The 17,588-nt window shown below is 25.6% G+C and overlaps 1 protein-coding gene across 3 annotated transcripts; it reads right to left on the bottom strand.

Moving 5' to 3' along the window:
• Positions 1 to 11,939: 11,939 nt before the first annotated feature.
• On the bottom strand, positions 11,940 to 15,318 carry LOC109792310 (uncharacterized). 3 transcript variants are annotated; one of them, XM_020351706.3, is made up of 4 exons: positions 15,184 to 15,318; positions 14,406 to 14,666; positions 13,787 to 13,943; positions 11,940 to 12,233 (listed from the first exon to the last, which is right to left on the bottom strand). In XM_020351706.3, exons 2-3 carry the CDS (start codon positions 14,602 to 14,604, stop codon positions 13,804 to 13,806), a joined length of 339 nt encoding a protein of 112 aa, XP_020207295.1. In that variant the 5' UTR covers positions 14,605 to 14,666; positions 15,184 to 15,318; the 3' UTR covers positions 11,940 to 12,233; positions 13,787 to 13,803. The 3 variants fall into 3 exon arrangements, with proteins under 3 accessions (XP_020207295.1, XP_020207296.1, XP_020207297.1); XM_020351707.3 differs by having other exon boundaries at positions 14,406 to 14,628; positions 15,184 to 15,310; XM_020351708.3 differs by having other exon boundaries at positions 14,406 to 14,633; positions 15,184 to 15,288.
• Between the last annotated feature and the right edge of the window lie 2,270 nt (positions 15,319 to 17,588).

Genomic DNA, 17,588 nt, shown 5'->3' with positions numbered 1-17,588 from the left:
CGAGGTAATTGTTGTTTTGATATTTTGGGTTTGAAAGCTTTCATATAAGTTGACCATTAGGTGTTCGTAAAAAGGTTGCTCTATAATGTTCAGGTCGGTAGACCTCAGAGCCACCCAAAATCTGATTTGCTTTCTAAGATTTATATAACATTGTGTGTGAATTCATGCACTTCATGTTAAAAAACAGTGGGATCTCACAAACAATGCCTAGAAAAAAAGACAATAGAAAGGAAGATATAGAAAAATATAATTTGTCATTTATTTTCAAAGTCTCACTCTACCCCTTCTTATATAATGAATGTACAATCAATCTATTAATAAATATTTGAGTAAAATTCTTAATACTAACAATAACAAAGCAATTAATATATCAACAGTAATAATAAAATAATTAACATTTATTATATGTCATAATTTCTACAATCCCTAATAATGACATAATATATATATATATATATATATATATATATATATATAAATATATTTTGTACAAGAAAATATTCTTGTACTTAACTCATGGACTGAATTAATATGTAATAAAGCACCACCTTTTTTCTAAAAAGTGAGATTTGTCTTTTGAATTTGGGTCTTCCAAACCTTTTTCTTTATTTCGGGTCGCTTAGGTGAGACTAGAGAGAGTTTTTTATTATCAAGTCTCGCATAAGCATCCATTTGTCACACTTAATTAAGAAAGGACTTTCTAGGGTCTACATTTCATGTGCTTCATTTAAGAAAAATATTCAACTCGTTTAAGCAAATCCAACTCTAGAGTAGGCAAAACATTCTAATTCGGTCCCGTGGGTAGCTGCCAAAACCCGTCCCGATTTGGATGGAGAAAACTTGTGTTGATCGAGTTCGATTTTAAGTTCAGATTTTTCTCGATTGGTAAGATCAGAGACGGGGATATTAATACCCACCCCGCTCCTGCCCCCACCTTGCTTAATAATATAATTACAAAACTACCTTTATATATATATGTGTGTGTGTGTATAAACCAAAATTAGAGAGGCATTTTGGCCAAAAGAGATGTAAAAATTTGTATTATCTTACTTTTCTTTTATTTTTAATTTTTCATATTTATTAGAAACAAAAAGAAAGGTCCAGGAGCGAGGACGGGGGCGAGGCAGGGAAATCCGAACCTCACCAGGAGTGGGAATGAGTATCTAGATTTTATCCCTAACGGATACCAGAGACGGAAGTAGAGGCGGTTTAAATCTGCGGGAGCGGAGGCAAGAAACATAAAACTCGCCCCGCCCCACACCATTGCCATGTCTATTCTAGAGATTTACAATTTTCTCTTAAGGATACTATTTTTCATATTTAAAGACTCAATAAGAGAGTTATGACCTATTTCAAATTGTAGTTTCTTTAGAAAAAAAAAAGAGACAACTATGAAGTACTCCTTAACTTTCATACCCTTCTTCTATGTTTATCCATCTATTTTCATTTTTCTGTGACCATGAGTATCTAAGCTCACTTATGTTGGGGGTTGATGTTGTTAGACATTATTTCACGTCTCTTTTCTAAATTGATTATTCAAGTTTTATTTTAATCATTTGTTCTTCATTTCTACCTTTCATACTTATTATGGTTTGATCACCCATAATATGATTTTTTGGGAATGAATGTTATTGGAAGACGTTTTTGAAACATGAACTCGAAGAGAAGCCTAATAAAACTTATGGCTAAGAATAGTGTTAGGTTTATTAGCCAAATTTTATAATATATTATCTTAATGCAAGTTGTTTGGTTAACTTTTACAATAAATTAATTGATTAATCAATGATCTTAGATTTTCACACTTAAAGAATTAGGATTTAATAAATAATTTTATGAGTTATTGGAATAATTAAAATCTAATAATCAATTGTTTGACACATGTGAGGATGTCCAAATGAAATCAAAACCCGACATTTGTAATCATATTAATTCAAAACAAATTTTCTATAATTTTAATTAATTAAAAAATCTTAAAAATACAAACTTTATTATTTTATTTAAATTCTTGCAAAAAAAATTAATATATTGTTTTGGCCTTAATAGGATAATATTAAATTAGAATACTATTACGTTAAGTCTCATGAAAAATATACTAGTGAAAAAAAGACTTTTAAAATTAGTTATTTTCAACTTTTAAAATTGATTTCATAACCGATTTTAAAAGAGTCGATTTTAAAAGTTAGACATTTAAAATCGGTTAATAATCAATTTTAAAAGTTAACTTTTAAGATCGGTTGTTTTATAACTAATCTTAAAAGTCCTGGTCTGGAATGGGCCGTTCCAGGTTGTTAAAAGACTACTTGAAGAACGGACATCAGAACAGCCCGATCTTCAGGGAGAACGGCCCATTCTGCAAGGAGAACGAGTCGTTCTCCATGAAGAACGGGTCGTTCTCCTTGAAGAACGGGCCGTTCCAGATTCGAAATTTGCCTAAAATGAACCTACAATGAAAATAGCGACAAGAGAAGAACATGAGAAAATGAAAAGAGACATAAGAAGAGCATGAGAAGACAAAAACGAAAACGAAATTTACCTTATTGGAGACTTTAGAAAATGAGAGCGTGAGAGAGTAAAAAAAGGAATGGAGGGAATGATTAAAGAGAATAAGAATGGAGAGAAATATAAAAGGTTTCTGACGATACTTCTAAAATCGGTTATTTAAGAACCGATTTTGTATACTACATACAAAATCGGTTTTGAAATAACCGATTTTATAAGTAGCACTTTTAAAATCAATTCTGAAATAACTAATTTTAAAAGTAGCACTTTTAAAATCGGTCATAAAATAACCGATCTTAAAAGTACTTTTAAGATCGATTACTTTATGACTGATCTTAAAAGTTATGTATGATACAACTTTTAAGATCAGTTCTTTTTTAACCGATCTTAAAAATATTCATATTATTTACAAAATTGCTACCCGCGTCACTTTTAAGATCGGTTACAAGGTAACCGATCTTAAAACTCTGATTTTAAATTCAATTTTTACACTAGTGATAATTATAATAGTAATATTTTAAATAATTTATACACCTTTTTTAAATTCTTATTACTTAAGTAATAGTAATATGTTGTTAGATAATGCTCACTTTTTATAATATGAAATAAGATTTAATTTATTACCAATATAATGAGTACATAAAAGGTCACACATAAAAAATAAATTAAAAAGGGAAAATAAATATTAAGTACAACCTATAATATTTCTTTTGAGTAAGACTCGTAATGTAGAGTAGACAATCCATCGACTCCTAAAATGTTACTCTCTCTTATATAATCCTTAAAGTAATTAAATTATATAAGTAGTTCTTAAAGTATTGGAATTTGTGCTACATACTCCCTTAAGTATTAAACAAATCCACAAATAGTCCTTTTGTATTAATAAATTTCATCAACATAAAGACCAAATTGATGAATTTTCAATACTGTAAAGACTAATTACATAATTTAATTTTAAAAAGCTTATTTGGAGAAGAAAAAGAAAAGGTAATAGTTGAAGGACAAAATTGATAGTTTGTTCCATAGTGTATCACTCCACATAAAAGGTTAGACTAATGAGAAATTGTTACCTTCTTCCTTCCGTCTTTGTTCTAAATTAAATTTTAATAATTATTTAAACTAAATTATCAATAGTGAATAATAATTTTATATTATGATTAAATTTATTCATTGTAAATCCAAAATATAATTTATTTGGTTAAATATATTTTTTTTGTCTTTGAACTTTTTTTAATTTTTATTTTTAGTCCGTAAACAAATTTTATTTGATTTTAGTTCATAATTTTTTCCCAAACAAATTAAAATTCTTAATATCAAGGATAAAAAATGTTAGTGAGACAAAAAATTGATGGACTAAACTGAAAATAAGCAAAAATTCAGAAACTAAAACAAGTAAAAAAAATTTCGCAACAACAAAATTTTAAAGACTAAAAGCATATTTAACTTCAATTTATATATTCAAATATATTTATAATAAATTTTAATTATATATAAATATATTTATATATACATTGCATCAACTAAAATCTCAGTATAAAAATAAAATATTTATTTTATGTAATATAATACTAAAATGCGTTAAATTAATATAACTTGTAATATACTTATATTTTATAAATTAGAATGCATTACTAAAAAAAACAAGAGTCTTACTCTAGTTTTATTCATTATATATATATATATATGAGAAAAATCATTTTATTCAAAGTGTAAGTTTACCTAGACTTATTCCATTCAATAACTCATATTCTATATTAAATTTCAACGATTCAACCGTTCAATTTAAAGTTCTTAATGCATAGATTAAATTTGCAAATTTTTAGAAAATTTGAAAATCATTTGATACTTTGTTTCATTAATTTGAATCAATGTATAAAATGATTTTATGATTATCCGTCAATTTGAATTAATGAAATGAAGTATCAAATGATTTTTGAATTTTCTAAAAATTTGTAGATTCGATTTATGCATTAAAAACTTTAAATTGAATGGTTGGATCGTTAAAATTTAATGTAAAATATTAATTATTAAACAGAATAAATCTAGGTAGACTTATTCCTAGAATAAAATGATCTATATATATATATATATTACAGTTTCACAAGTGTGTGTGAATGGATGAAAGTGATTAAAATCTAGATTGGTTAAGTTAGACTGGTTCATATGTTGGCATATTAATTAAGGTTGGTGAGAGGAGACTTGCAGCGATCTTTGCATTGCCACTTGACAATATATAATTTAGATATGATTCATATCTGATATCTAAGGTAGATGAGAGGACACTTTCAGCTACCATTACCACCGCTCTCTATATATAAACTACAAACTCCATATAATTATGCATCATCGGGATTTTAACTTAATCATTCAGTAGTAAAGGTTAATATATATATATATATATATATATATATATATATCAGATCAGCACGTGTCTTGGGTCGGTCTATGAGAGACCACCATGATACATAGTCTTTTATATTTGAATATAATGTTGGATTAATAATTTACATATATATTTTGGGTCGGTTCATGAGAAATCGTTACGGTACATTTATAAGTAGATAAATATTTTTATAAATAAATTAAATAAAAAATAATAATAATTTTATAATTTAAAATAACTTATACTTGAGTTAATTTGTAATTTTTTTTCTCATTTTAATTTATATATAAATAAAATTTAACTCATCAAAAAATATTATTATTTTTTAAAATGTTTATAGAGAAAATTTTTCAAACACATTTTTTTATTATAAACCTTGCGAAATGCAAATTTTTACGCGAGATTATATGTATCTCCCTTACGTTTCTTGACAATAATGCCTATGTTAGATGTGACAAAAAAAATAGAAATAATATATATATATATATATATATATATATATATATATATATATATATATATATATATTGAACCATCTATAATGACTGTAGTAAAAAAAAGTAATGATTATTAAATCATAATTATTATTATATATAACAAGTTTATTAATGTTTATAATAATTATCTTCTAACAGTTATAGTAACAATAATTTTTAATTAATAAAGTAAAATAATTTATACTAAAAGTGTATAAAAAATAAAATCTAAAAAATGATTTTAAATTTTATCTTTTTTTATCATTTCCATTTCAATTTTATTCCCCTCTTTTTCATGTTTTTCCATAGCAAATATAGCATAAATAATTTGTTTTTTTTACTGCAATAAGTTTATTAGATGAAAACGTGTATAGCAAAAGACGGTGTTATAATTTATTAAAAAGAGTTTATATGTTAATGAAGAAGCAACCTAAGCATGTTGTTGATTATCTAATGTATGATTTCCATTTTTCAAAATTCCTTTTCGGCCCTCTAATTAATTTATCTCTATCAATGTCAATCATGCACCTTTTTTAATTTGTAAGGTACATGAACAAGAAAATGTTCAAAAAAATTATGCAATATGCAACAATTTTGCACACAATTCACAACATTCAAGGATAGCCAGCTAGCCATTGCCAAATTTCAAAGGACAACAACATTCAAGAGCTTATTTGTAAGTGACTTGGAAGGACAAAATTAATAATAAAAAAAAAAGAGAAAAGGTAAATATATTATAATAAATAATAATTAAAACATAGGGGGAATATTCCAAGTTGTCTCTGATGGCATCTTTGTAGCCATAAAGCCAAGGTGTAGTACACCTCAACCTCATTCCCTCCTAGAAACGTGAGTAAAGCAAATGCTATTATGCTCGTTGACCATATCTTAAAAAATATTATTATCCAAAACCTCAACAACTCATTAGACACTTATAAAAAATATTATATAACAAACTAAGAAGAAAAAATAAAATAAAAATGATAGATGTTAGTAGAATATATAAAATATCAGGTGTACAAGTATGATTTCTCTAACTTAAAAAAACCCATTAGTAGATCAGCGTGAAAATGCATGCAAACTTAAACTATATCATCATTTCTCACAACAGTTATTTAAAATTTTCACATTTTCACAATATCAAAACACTCTGACTCAAACTAAACTACACTCCTAAATAATCCAAACCCTCAAACTCAAATATGTTTCAGTTTCAGGCATATTGTAAAACATATTCTATAATATATGCATGGACATGATCAATAATAATTAAATCATAATTACCAACCTTAGAATCCAATAACTATCTGCCAATTGCATGCGTTGAATTTTTTTTTGTTGACAATAAAGATAGAAAATTTTCCTCGCAGATTTTGAACAATCCTACCATGGTTATTCACTAGTCAATACATATTTTAAGATAACATTGACTTTTTTTTCCATTATTAACTTATTTTTAAACCTATCCGTTCGTTTATATAGCTTCTATATCAAGTATCGAGTGGATATCGCGTTAATTTAGTCTCACAATTGTAATTACCAATTAAATATGTATTAGCATATATGGTGAGGTCATGATTAAAAATTTTATTTCCAATAAGATTTTTACAATTATAATTCGTGCAATTTTTTAGTTAATTTTTTTTATTCCATGGATAGACTCTAAAAAAAATATATAAGCTTTTATCCACTCAGCTCTAAAGAAGATTATTTTTCCACTTTTTGATTTATAATAAGTTAATTCAAAGAATAAAGGGATTAAGTTTCCAAGAGGTTAATTAGCAAAGAATAACTATGTAGGATAACTAATTTTTGCTTGACATGAGGGAAAAAAAACGTGTCTTTATAATGTTAATTTGTTTGTGTACAGATCATTCAACAACAATAAAAATCAAGACAAGTTCTGAAACAATTAGTCTACAAAGAAGAAGCACATTAAATAAACAAAAAAAATAAATTGGCTCAAAATGTCAAAGAGAATTAATGAATGAGAAAGAAAAAAAAACCATACCCGATCTCATATTCTAGCATGTGACGTGTTATTGCGAATTGTATAATAGTATGTTTGGTTTCATGTTTCCCGGGCTTTAATCATGTAAACGACACGAAAATAAGACGCTACAATTTTTTACTTTTGCGTCAAACCGGTTAAAACGTGAATCCAGACATACACTAAGAAGAAAAAATTGAGTCTCACACAAGAATTAGTACGAATTAATTTAGTAAAACTGGTTTATAATTAAGTTAAAAAGTTTATAAACTATAAACTAATAGTTGAATAATTGTGAAAGCTTATAAACTAATTAATGAATTGAAAGTATTTTTTTATTTTAATAATTTTGTGATTGGTATGAAATATTTACTGATTTTATTGATGATTAATATCTCTTGAAAAATCTAACTAACTACATTTAGCAGTGTCTTATCTATTAACAATATTTTTTTCATATATAAAATTAAAACCTTATACCTTAAAGAGATCAAGTTTAGTATCATTCAAACCAATAACAACTAAATTAAAAGGATTTGATAAAATAAGTTGTTGAAAGTAAAATAACATAACATAAAACAATTTTTATAATGAGAATGAGAAAATGAAATAGGTAAAAGAGTTTCTTAATTAAATAACAAGAGCAAATAGGAATTTTAAGTAAATTAATGGGAATAATAAGAAAAAAAATGTAAAAACTTAATTATCATCTATAAATTATTTTAATTAGTTTAAGAAAATAAATTATAACATCTAGATAACAAACAAATTTATTTTGATTAAAATAAATTTTAATCACATGAATTTATATATTCATCAAATATCTTATCAAACTTATATCTTTTTCATGATGCGATAGTTGAGCCATTTTCTAAAAGCTGAACTAATTTTTTTATTATATTTTTAAGGACCACAGTCCACAAGTTGCACTGATTTAAAAGTCTTAAACCATATTTTCTGTCAAACAAAGAGTTTCTTCTGCCGGTAGCAACTGTTTGTTTTTTTCAAACAAAGTTGTCAGAAATTTCTGTTTGTTTTTTTCAAACAAAGTTGTAAGAAATTTCTGTTTGTTTTTTTCAAACAGAGTTGTAAGAAATTTGGGCCGAAACAATGACCCACGCCAACTTTGCTTACTTCCCTACGTTCAGACATGCATTACACATTTGAACAGGAAAATTACACTCAATAAAGTTAAATTAATTAATTAAACTGACACGGCTGTTGTTTGTTCTTTCTCTAGAAGATGAAAATTTAGTGGAAATTTTGTTATAAACATATAACATTTTTTATATATCCCTCGTTAGCACAAAGCACCATATTATATGGAAAATAAATAAGTAATATGATGGTGATTATTAGTATTAGAACTTGTAATAACAACTTGATACTTTAGGTTTATCATCCATTTATTCTCCTATTGTTTTATTGTTCCACTCAAATTTAAGTATTTAACAAGAGTTGTGACTTTTCTCTTAAGCTTCGGTTGAATAGTATTATTTTTTTCAAAAAAACAAAAGTTGAATAGTACACTAAAAAAGATCACGAAATATATCGTACTCTTTTTTGACCATTGAGATAGTCGATAATAACACTTTGATCGAAAGTAATATCCTATGTCACTACTTTAGTCTCAATCGCCTTGGTGGCTAAAATAGTCAAAACATTAATGTTATATAATTTATTGTGTGTCGAAATTATTTATAATGAGTTCACTCTTATGCACATACTTTGTTTTGAACAATTTTAGTGTTCTTGATTGTTGAGCAAGTTGAGATGCCCGACACTATTGAACTGCAAAGACTACAAATGACTCAACTAATAAAGGGAGTAAGCTAGGTTAAGAGGTTAATTCATCATTAGCAACTATATTACCTAATTGGTAATGGAGAAACAAAGTCCATCAAGCTTAAGTCTATTATGATTGGTATAAATAGTTACACAAATTAAGATGAAACTATTGCTCATTTATTACTCATTTAGATATTTGAATTTGTCCTAACTTGCGTATCGAAATATATTTTACAAGTATCTACTATTCGGCTAACAAGGACTAGGGAGTTAAGAGTTCAACAGTTGGGAATTACTAGTATATCCTTAGATAGATACAAATTAATTATTCAATTTTTAACCAACTATCTTAGAATATTATTATTTTATTTATTGATAATTTCATTAATTTTATTATTAGAAATTATTTCTGAAAATATTTAAAAATGTGTTTGATGAGATTTTAACATTACTAAGAATGTTTTAAAATGTTAAATTAATTAAAATAAAAAAGTTAAATAAATGGGTTAAAATATACTTTCTCATATTCTTATTAGAATAAAACATCCTCATCCTTTATTATGGAAATAAAAAATAAAGTAAATTATATTATAACTACTTTTTTGAGAATAAATTAAACTCAATTTTTTTTTTCAAAACTAAAACATTCTATAAAAAAAATTAATCCTCAAAACAAATAACTCTTGATTCATGGAGGGAGTAGTTGTTTATAAAAATAAAAATAAAAATAAAAATAAAAAGTATTGAATTTATCTCGTCACCAATAGCTTCTTGATCTCGATTAAATTGAACTTTTGAATGTTGATACAGAAAAATCCTCTATCCAAAATAATTCAACGTTGTAAATGAAAAAAAAGAAAAATCTGAACCACAGTAATTTTCAACTTTAATGATTTCACGCCTTTGAAAAAAGAACTACATTTAAAAGGTTTAATTTTCGTGTCGTGATCCTCGCCTTTCGTAAGCCTAGAAGGAAATTTAGTATTATTGATAGAAAGGAAATCATAATAACATTATTATTTTTTATATAATTTATTGGTTTAATACATGAATCAGTTGCTTTTTTACAAAAAATTAATTAGATCTTTAAACTAAAAAATGTAATTAACTCTTTTATTGTATTATATTTTTATAATTTAGTTTCCAAATTTAAAAGTTTATATACAATTTATGAAATTTTAATTTTTTTTTTTATATTTTCATAATTGAATAGTTACATCACATAATTGTTTCATGTCATTATTTATGTGTATTAGTTTTTAATTCCTGCCTATTAAAACATATGTAATCTTTATAATCATTAATTTTTCAAGCTCTTAATTCTTAATCTCTGAATTAGGAATTCGAACAGTAAAATGAAAGGTGAATGGCAACGAATAGAGAAGAGAAAGAAGAATGAGATGATGAAAAGAATAGAAATGAAATCATTGAAGAAGATGAAAACTTGAAAAGGAGAAGATAAGATAAATGAAGAAGGTTGCACGAATGAAAAAAATCCTAAATTAATTTTTATTTTGAAAAAAAAATTTCACATCAGCACAAAAAACAGAAAATTGACAGAACTTATGCTTAGGGACTAAATTGCAAAAATATTATATATAAAAAAAAACTTAATTACATTTTTGTAGTTTAGAGATGTTATTAAATTTTTTTAAAAGTTCATAGATCAAATTATAATTTTATTTTGTTGGCAGTAGACCAAATTATATACTAAACCTGATTTGTTTTCTAAAAAAGGCATTATATTCCCACTTTCTGAGATTTAACAAAATTTTATTCGTTGGTGTCGAAAAAATAAAACTTCATTCGATACTGTCTTCATGATCTTCTATAAATCTCTCTTCTTAATGAGTCTAATTTATCGGTTTTTGCCATTGAATTGGTCGTTAAATATAACAGAGAAAAATAAAATAAAATATATAGAAACTAAAATAGAAATTTCAAAATTACAAGAGCCAAAATTTGAAGGAAAAAAACTAAAACAAAAGCAGCTAAAATTAAAAGAATAAAAAAATATATAAAAAACTAAAATTAAGTAGATTCAAATGGACACAACTTTATTTTGTATGGATTCAACATCTATTTAAGTCATATTTTTTAATTTTAAACATTTAAATATAATAAATACCCTTATACAAAGTATAAAAAATAAAAATAATTAAAAAAAAAAAAAACCTATTGAGAATGTACTAATGCCTATCGAAAAGAATTATAAAAATTGAACACGGTTTCATTAAAGTCTTATATAATGGCACAATCACTCCTACAATGTACAAAAATAAAATTAGGTGTCTAATAGTCTAACTCAACTCAACCTACCCTCAACCTACTTAAAAAAAGAAGTTGAATTAAGTTGAACCTAGTTTTACATTGGATTAAAATCCTAACTTAACCTAACCTATAGTGACTTGCGGAATTAGGTTGATCTATCAACCTTTAAAACAGTTATAAAGTATTTTTAATTTCTCTTCCTTAATCTTTTCATCAAATTTTATGTTGTAATATGTTGAGTTTATTGTTTTTCCATTTGTTATATTCATTACGTAACATGAAGATTATTGTGTCATTATATTCTATAGATTTTTATGTTTAAAGTTTAATTTTTATAATTTATTTAGATAATCACTAAAAGTTAAAAATTTAACTATGTATTAGTGTACACACACAAACACAACCTTAAGTTGCTTTAATTCATTTCTTCTTATAAAACATTTTAAACTGACGAGACACCTCAAAAGTAACTTCCATACAGGAATTAAAATCTCTGCAGGTTCTTCAAGGTCACTTTCATAAAGCAACAAAATTGAGAAAAATAGAATGGTAAGAAACGTAAATAGCTCTATCAAGTTTTCACATTCAAGTACATGGTTGGAGCAGAATTAAATAGCCTATCCTTCATGTTCAGAAAGAGTCATCAACATCAACCACTTCTCCAAACTATAATTGTGCTGTACCTCAATAGTTAAGCCTAGTTAATAAAAGGTCCTCAGCTTATAATGCTGAGATATGAATGGCCTTCATGTTCTTTTATCAAAATTTGAACAGTCTTCATGGATCAAGATAATAGTACGAAGACTTTTATCTAGCTCACCACAACCTACACCAGCAAATATCACAACCAAGGTGTCAATGCATTAGACCGAACGTTCAATCCACATGGCACATAATTAAAAACCTGCACGATTCTTAAACAGATATGCTCTGCCATGTTAAAGATATTCATGACAAATAGACTGATACACCCCAAACGTCAATTATCAGAATAGTATGACATCTAATGTTATTAATGTCTTCTACCATGATTTATAGCAAATTCCTTTACCTAACTGGGTTATTTATACATAGAGAGAGAGGAGGGGCCCACTTATTCTACACAATAACTTATATTGTACATCAAATTTTAACAATCTAATTATTAAATTAAAAATTCTTAATACATACATCAAATTTGCAAAATTTTAAAAAATTTGAAAACTATTTAATATTTTGTTTAATTAAAATTGACAATTAATCATAAGTAAACTTACTCTTAAAGTAAGAGGATACTTGCTTTCATATATATATATATATATAGACACACACTTGTATGACAAGATCAAATGACACGTGCAAGTAGTTATCAATTGAGTTGAATCACATTATATTATCTCAATGATCATGTATGCCAAATTTTAAATAATTCAGACATTTCTTGATAAGTAATCTAATAAAAAAAACTTATATATCGATATTATATAATTAAAATAAAGTAATGAAAGGAAATATCAATAAATTTCTAAATTACATGAAATTTTATAGACACATTTTATAAGAACTTTCAACATAGTGATTAAATTGACAAATTTAACTCCTGTCAAAAGCTATTAAAGGTGTCGCCAAATTTGCTATTTAGTGTCATTTGACCTTGTTACGTGTGTGTTGTGTTCACATATCTAAGTTGCATCTTATCTTAATTTTTTAAGAATCTCTCACATCCCTATATCTGTATCATTAAGAAGCATCCAAGCTTCATGCGTATTGTAAATCACAATGTCATAATACTTATTTCACGACCTAGTGACTAACTACATAAAGATGTCTGTTACAACACTTATTTTTCTTAAATGATTAAAGTGATCGATTATCCTTGAACTATGTTAAAAATTTTAAATGTCTTTATAATTTATAATTGGGTCCTTGGATGATTAAGATTCCGTTGAAGTTAGATGTGATAATCTTGATCCCGGTTAAAGTATGGCAATCTATTTAAAAATTTCCAAATAGTGATGGGAACTACTGAATAAAAAAATACTAGCACCCCGTTCCTATACTATTTCAAAATTTTCATAAAGGCCCCTATTGAAGACTTTCTCATGAATCAAGAACTTTTGATGGAAATAAGTTCAAGGACCTAATTACAAACTTTTAAAGCATAAAGACCTATTTAGAAATCCTCAAATAGATCAGGGACAAACAAATTAATTTAACATTCTTAAATAACAATGTTAATTATTAAAGACTAGCCATTTGAACAGCTAGAGTTTCTCAAAATACAAATATGATGGTTATATATAAAAAAAAAAAAAAAAAAACAGATGCATGTAATATGCAATGGCAAGATATAATGTTCGAATTCATGTTGGAAAATGGAAATAAATGAGTTATGATTACCATTCTCTATTCTGAGTTTATATGTGCGTTTTCCTGAGCTTTCCCTTACCACGACGCTTCTTCTTAGCTATTTTCAATTTCTTTTTCATCTTCTTCCCTATTCCACCAACAGGCTTTAACGAGGCCATCTTTTGAACGCCATCAGCCATCTCCACATCTGGCAAATTTAAAAGCAAATATAAGATATTAGATTGTTCTTGCATGGGAATCTGATGCAAATAAATAATTAAAAAGAAGTACGAATTTGGGATTTTCTTTAAGATAACAATTATATTATGCCACACAGCTTTCACAAAGGTATTGTTAATGCTCAGAAAGCAAACCATCTTTTTTAACTAAAGTTCCAATCAGCATGACATGAATGATAGTTCCCTAATTAGCTTAGCAATTTGGTGTTTCAAAGAAGAGTCATAGCTGTAATTCTTGGCTTACTGATTAAGAGCATAGTAACAAGTAGTATAGGATCAACTTCCCTCTGTTTAATGCATTTTAACAGATACAAACAAATTCTTTCACAAAAATCAACATATAATCAGAACTACTCAGGTAATTCTCACATTTCACATAAACAAAGCAGAGGGAAGGAATAAACCATAAAGTAAAAGAAGTGACATGGTACCCATGGTGTTGTCGTTAGTGGAAGTAGAGACATCCATGGCAGTATTTGATCGAGAAGGGAGTGGCAGCTTCGGTGCAGCAAGGGCAGCTTCTTGGGCGGCAAGCTTAGCAGCTTCTTTCTTGTCATAGAAGGGTTCAACAATCTCCCTTCGAATGGCCCTCAGCCTCTTCTCTTTCTTTGATCTCAAAGACTTCGCCATTCTCTTGTACTTCCTTTCACCTTGCTATACTTCAATTTGGATTTCACAGTATTAACTGGGACCTTTTTGGAATCAAATTCATTACTAATCAGTAATTCAATTAAATTTTTTAGTTCATGAGTTCTAATGTTTGGAACGAATCTTAAAATTTAACTCAACTCCATTGTTTCAGATATTTTTAAAATTAATAAATTTATTTTTAATTTCTAGTTTTACACTAACACCTTACCTAATGAACTCCCCAAAAATAATCATCCACATCAAGGAGATAAAAAAGCAACCGCGAGAATGAATCCAACATTTTGAATTTTAATTATCAAATTTCTTTTTAACTGGACAAAATTAATTCCACATTTTAGCTTTGAATAGAAAACATCATATTGATCAAACTAAATACATAGGTTGCATGAAAAACTAGATGACATGAAATAGGCAAACATAAGATTTCAGTAGAGTTACCACGCTAGGCAAATTTAAAAGAAAGCACTTGCAGTCTTAGATTCAGAAGAAAACCTCTCTATAATTCCAACCTCACTCCATCTAAAGAGTAAGAACATAAGAATAAGGCTGTTGCAATACCTGGTTTGGTTGGACGAGGTAACCGAACGACAACCCTAACGAATGCAAACTGCGCTTGCGGACTCTGCTTTATGAAAGAGGCGCTGTTTTGTTTTCACTTGCCACTGTTAAGGTTGTTAGGTTATATGCGAATGAAATTTGCGACGGGCGCAGAATAGTCTTTTGAGCCCAATGAATTATGTACAGATGGGCCTAACTTTGATATGTGAAATTGGGATGGCCCATTTGGGATAGCCCTTCATGTTTTTATGGCCCTATGTCATTCTTCCTTTCGATTTTTTATTTTAGTGAACCAAATTTTTTTCATTGATTTTGAAAATAATTTTGTAAAAATATATTTAAAGAAGAATATTAATTTTTATTTTTCTCTATATATGTCATTGAATTATCTTTCGTTATCAAAATTTATTAAGTCAAGTGACTCCACATTTTAACTCGTTAATCAAAAATAGATATTTGATTTTTAACTTGAGCGTAAAATTATCGTTAACAGCATTATTTTACAATCTTTATTTTCTAGAGGAGCTGATCACTTTATCTTTAATAGAAAAAAAAATTATCATCCACTAAAGTGTATGTAAAAACTCAAATAACCATTAGCTTGCATTAAAATTGATACAATGAATTTAAAGTATCTTTCTTTGTTTATGAGACAAAAATTGATATTTTTAATCTTTAAAAATTACAATGATAATGATAAACTTTAAATTTATGATCCTAAGAAAAAAAAATGATTGATATTAAAGTTAATATTAATTGCATATTTTTTATTTTTTTTAATTAGCTGAAATCAATAAACTTATCGACTGAAATATGATTTCGGTCTTTAATAATCAAGAGACTTATCAAGTAGGTTATAATTTTCATCTTCTTACAATCTTGATCAGCTAAAATAAAAAAATTTATCAACTAGGATAGGATTTGATCATGAACTTATATCTAATTAAAAATTGTAAATCATCACTTTATCTTTATATAAATGAAATTAGTTATACGTGAGAGTATTTTTAAGAATTTTTTTTTATAAAAATGTTTTTATTTTTTATAATAATTTTGTTTTAATTTCATATCTATTTTAATTTTTATTTATCATATTTATTTGACTAAATTATATTTTTAATTATATATTTTATTTTAAAGATTCATCTTAGTTATTTATCTTTAAAATGTTTATTTTTTATTTTTTATTTTTGAGATATAATTTTGAATATTTTTAATTGATTCAAATCTAAAGTCAATCTCATTAGTTTCACTTGCATGAGAACTATTAAACACAACTTCTATTTAAATTTTAAAAAAGCCTTAAATATTGTTAAAATTACATAAAAGTGAGTCAAAGAACAACTAGAATATTATATATATATATATATATATATATATATTTGCAAATTATTTTTTAATTACTTGTAAGATATATATACTTTTTACATGATATTTAATACGTTTATAGTTCTTTTTATTGAAAAATGAATTAAATTTTATAATTTTCACATAACTAAATCTAATGAGACACAAATCTTAAATTAATCATAAAATAATTTAAAATATGTTGTAATAATTATTATTTCAAAATGATCCAAATTTAAAATATAAAGAACAAAATGAATATTTTAAAAGATAAATAATCAAAATAAATTTTAAAAAATAAAGAATAAAAATATAATTTAACCTATTTATTTATTATAATATTTAGTTATAATCAAATTGTAATACTTTTTAAAATAAATTATGAATAATTATAAATAAAAATAAATTTGTATTATGATATAAATTATTTATTATATGTCTAAAATGTAATTTATATATATATATAAATATTTTTATACAATTTTTAAAAATATAATATTATTCTATATTCAAATATAATATTTATTAGTATATAATATATAAATTTATTATAATTATAGTTATATAATACACATCACACACACTCTCTATCTTTTTATATCTATACGTACGTGTGTATATATATATATTATATATATATATATATATATATATATTATATATATATATATATATATATATATATATACGTGTGTGTGAGAATAATTAGATTGCATGATAATGATTTTGAGAATTATTTTATTTTATTTTTTTATTTTAAATTTATGTTTGTTATTGTAGTATATACCTAATTTCTTGATAAATATTACATATAAATAAAATAAAACTTATTTTTAATTGTTAATCATGTTGACTCACCAACCGGTTAACCATTAATTAATACATAGATATTTTTATGCGAGGACAAATTAACCCACTTTTAACATATCAATGATGGATTAAAATGAATTAACCCTTTTTTTACTCTTAATTCATGTTATACTTGTTCATGAAAATTGAATATTAATATAATCAAATATAGTTATTATTTTAATTCTATAAATACTTTTAAAACAAAT

Source organism: Cajanus cajan, chromosome 2, assembly GCF_000230855.2.
Source record: "Cajanus cajan strain Asha chromosome 2, NIPB_CcT2T_4, whole genome shotgun sequence".
In the NCBI taxonomy this organism is placed as follows: domain Eukaryota; kingdom Viridiplantae; phylum Streptophyta; class Magnoliopsida; order Fabales; family Fabaceae; genus Cajanus; species Cajanus cajan.
This window is presented reverse-complemented; position numbering and strand designations above follow the sequence as displayed.

Excerpts from the sequence above, each read along its gene's own strand:
- LOC109792310 (XM_020351706.3), bottom strand. The coding sequence starts at position 14,604 with ATGGCGAAGTCTTTGAGATCAAAGAAAGAGAAGAGGCTGAGGGCCATT. Across the intron at positions 13,944-14,405 it reads CACTAACGACAACACCATGG|ATGTGGAGATGGCTGATGGC; the intron begins GTACCATGTCAC and ends TAAATTTGCCAG.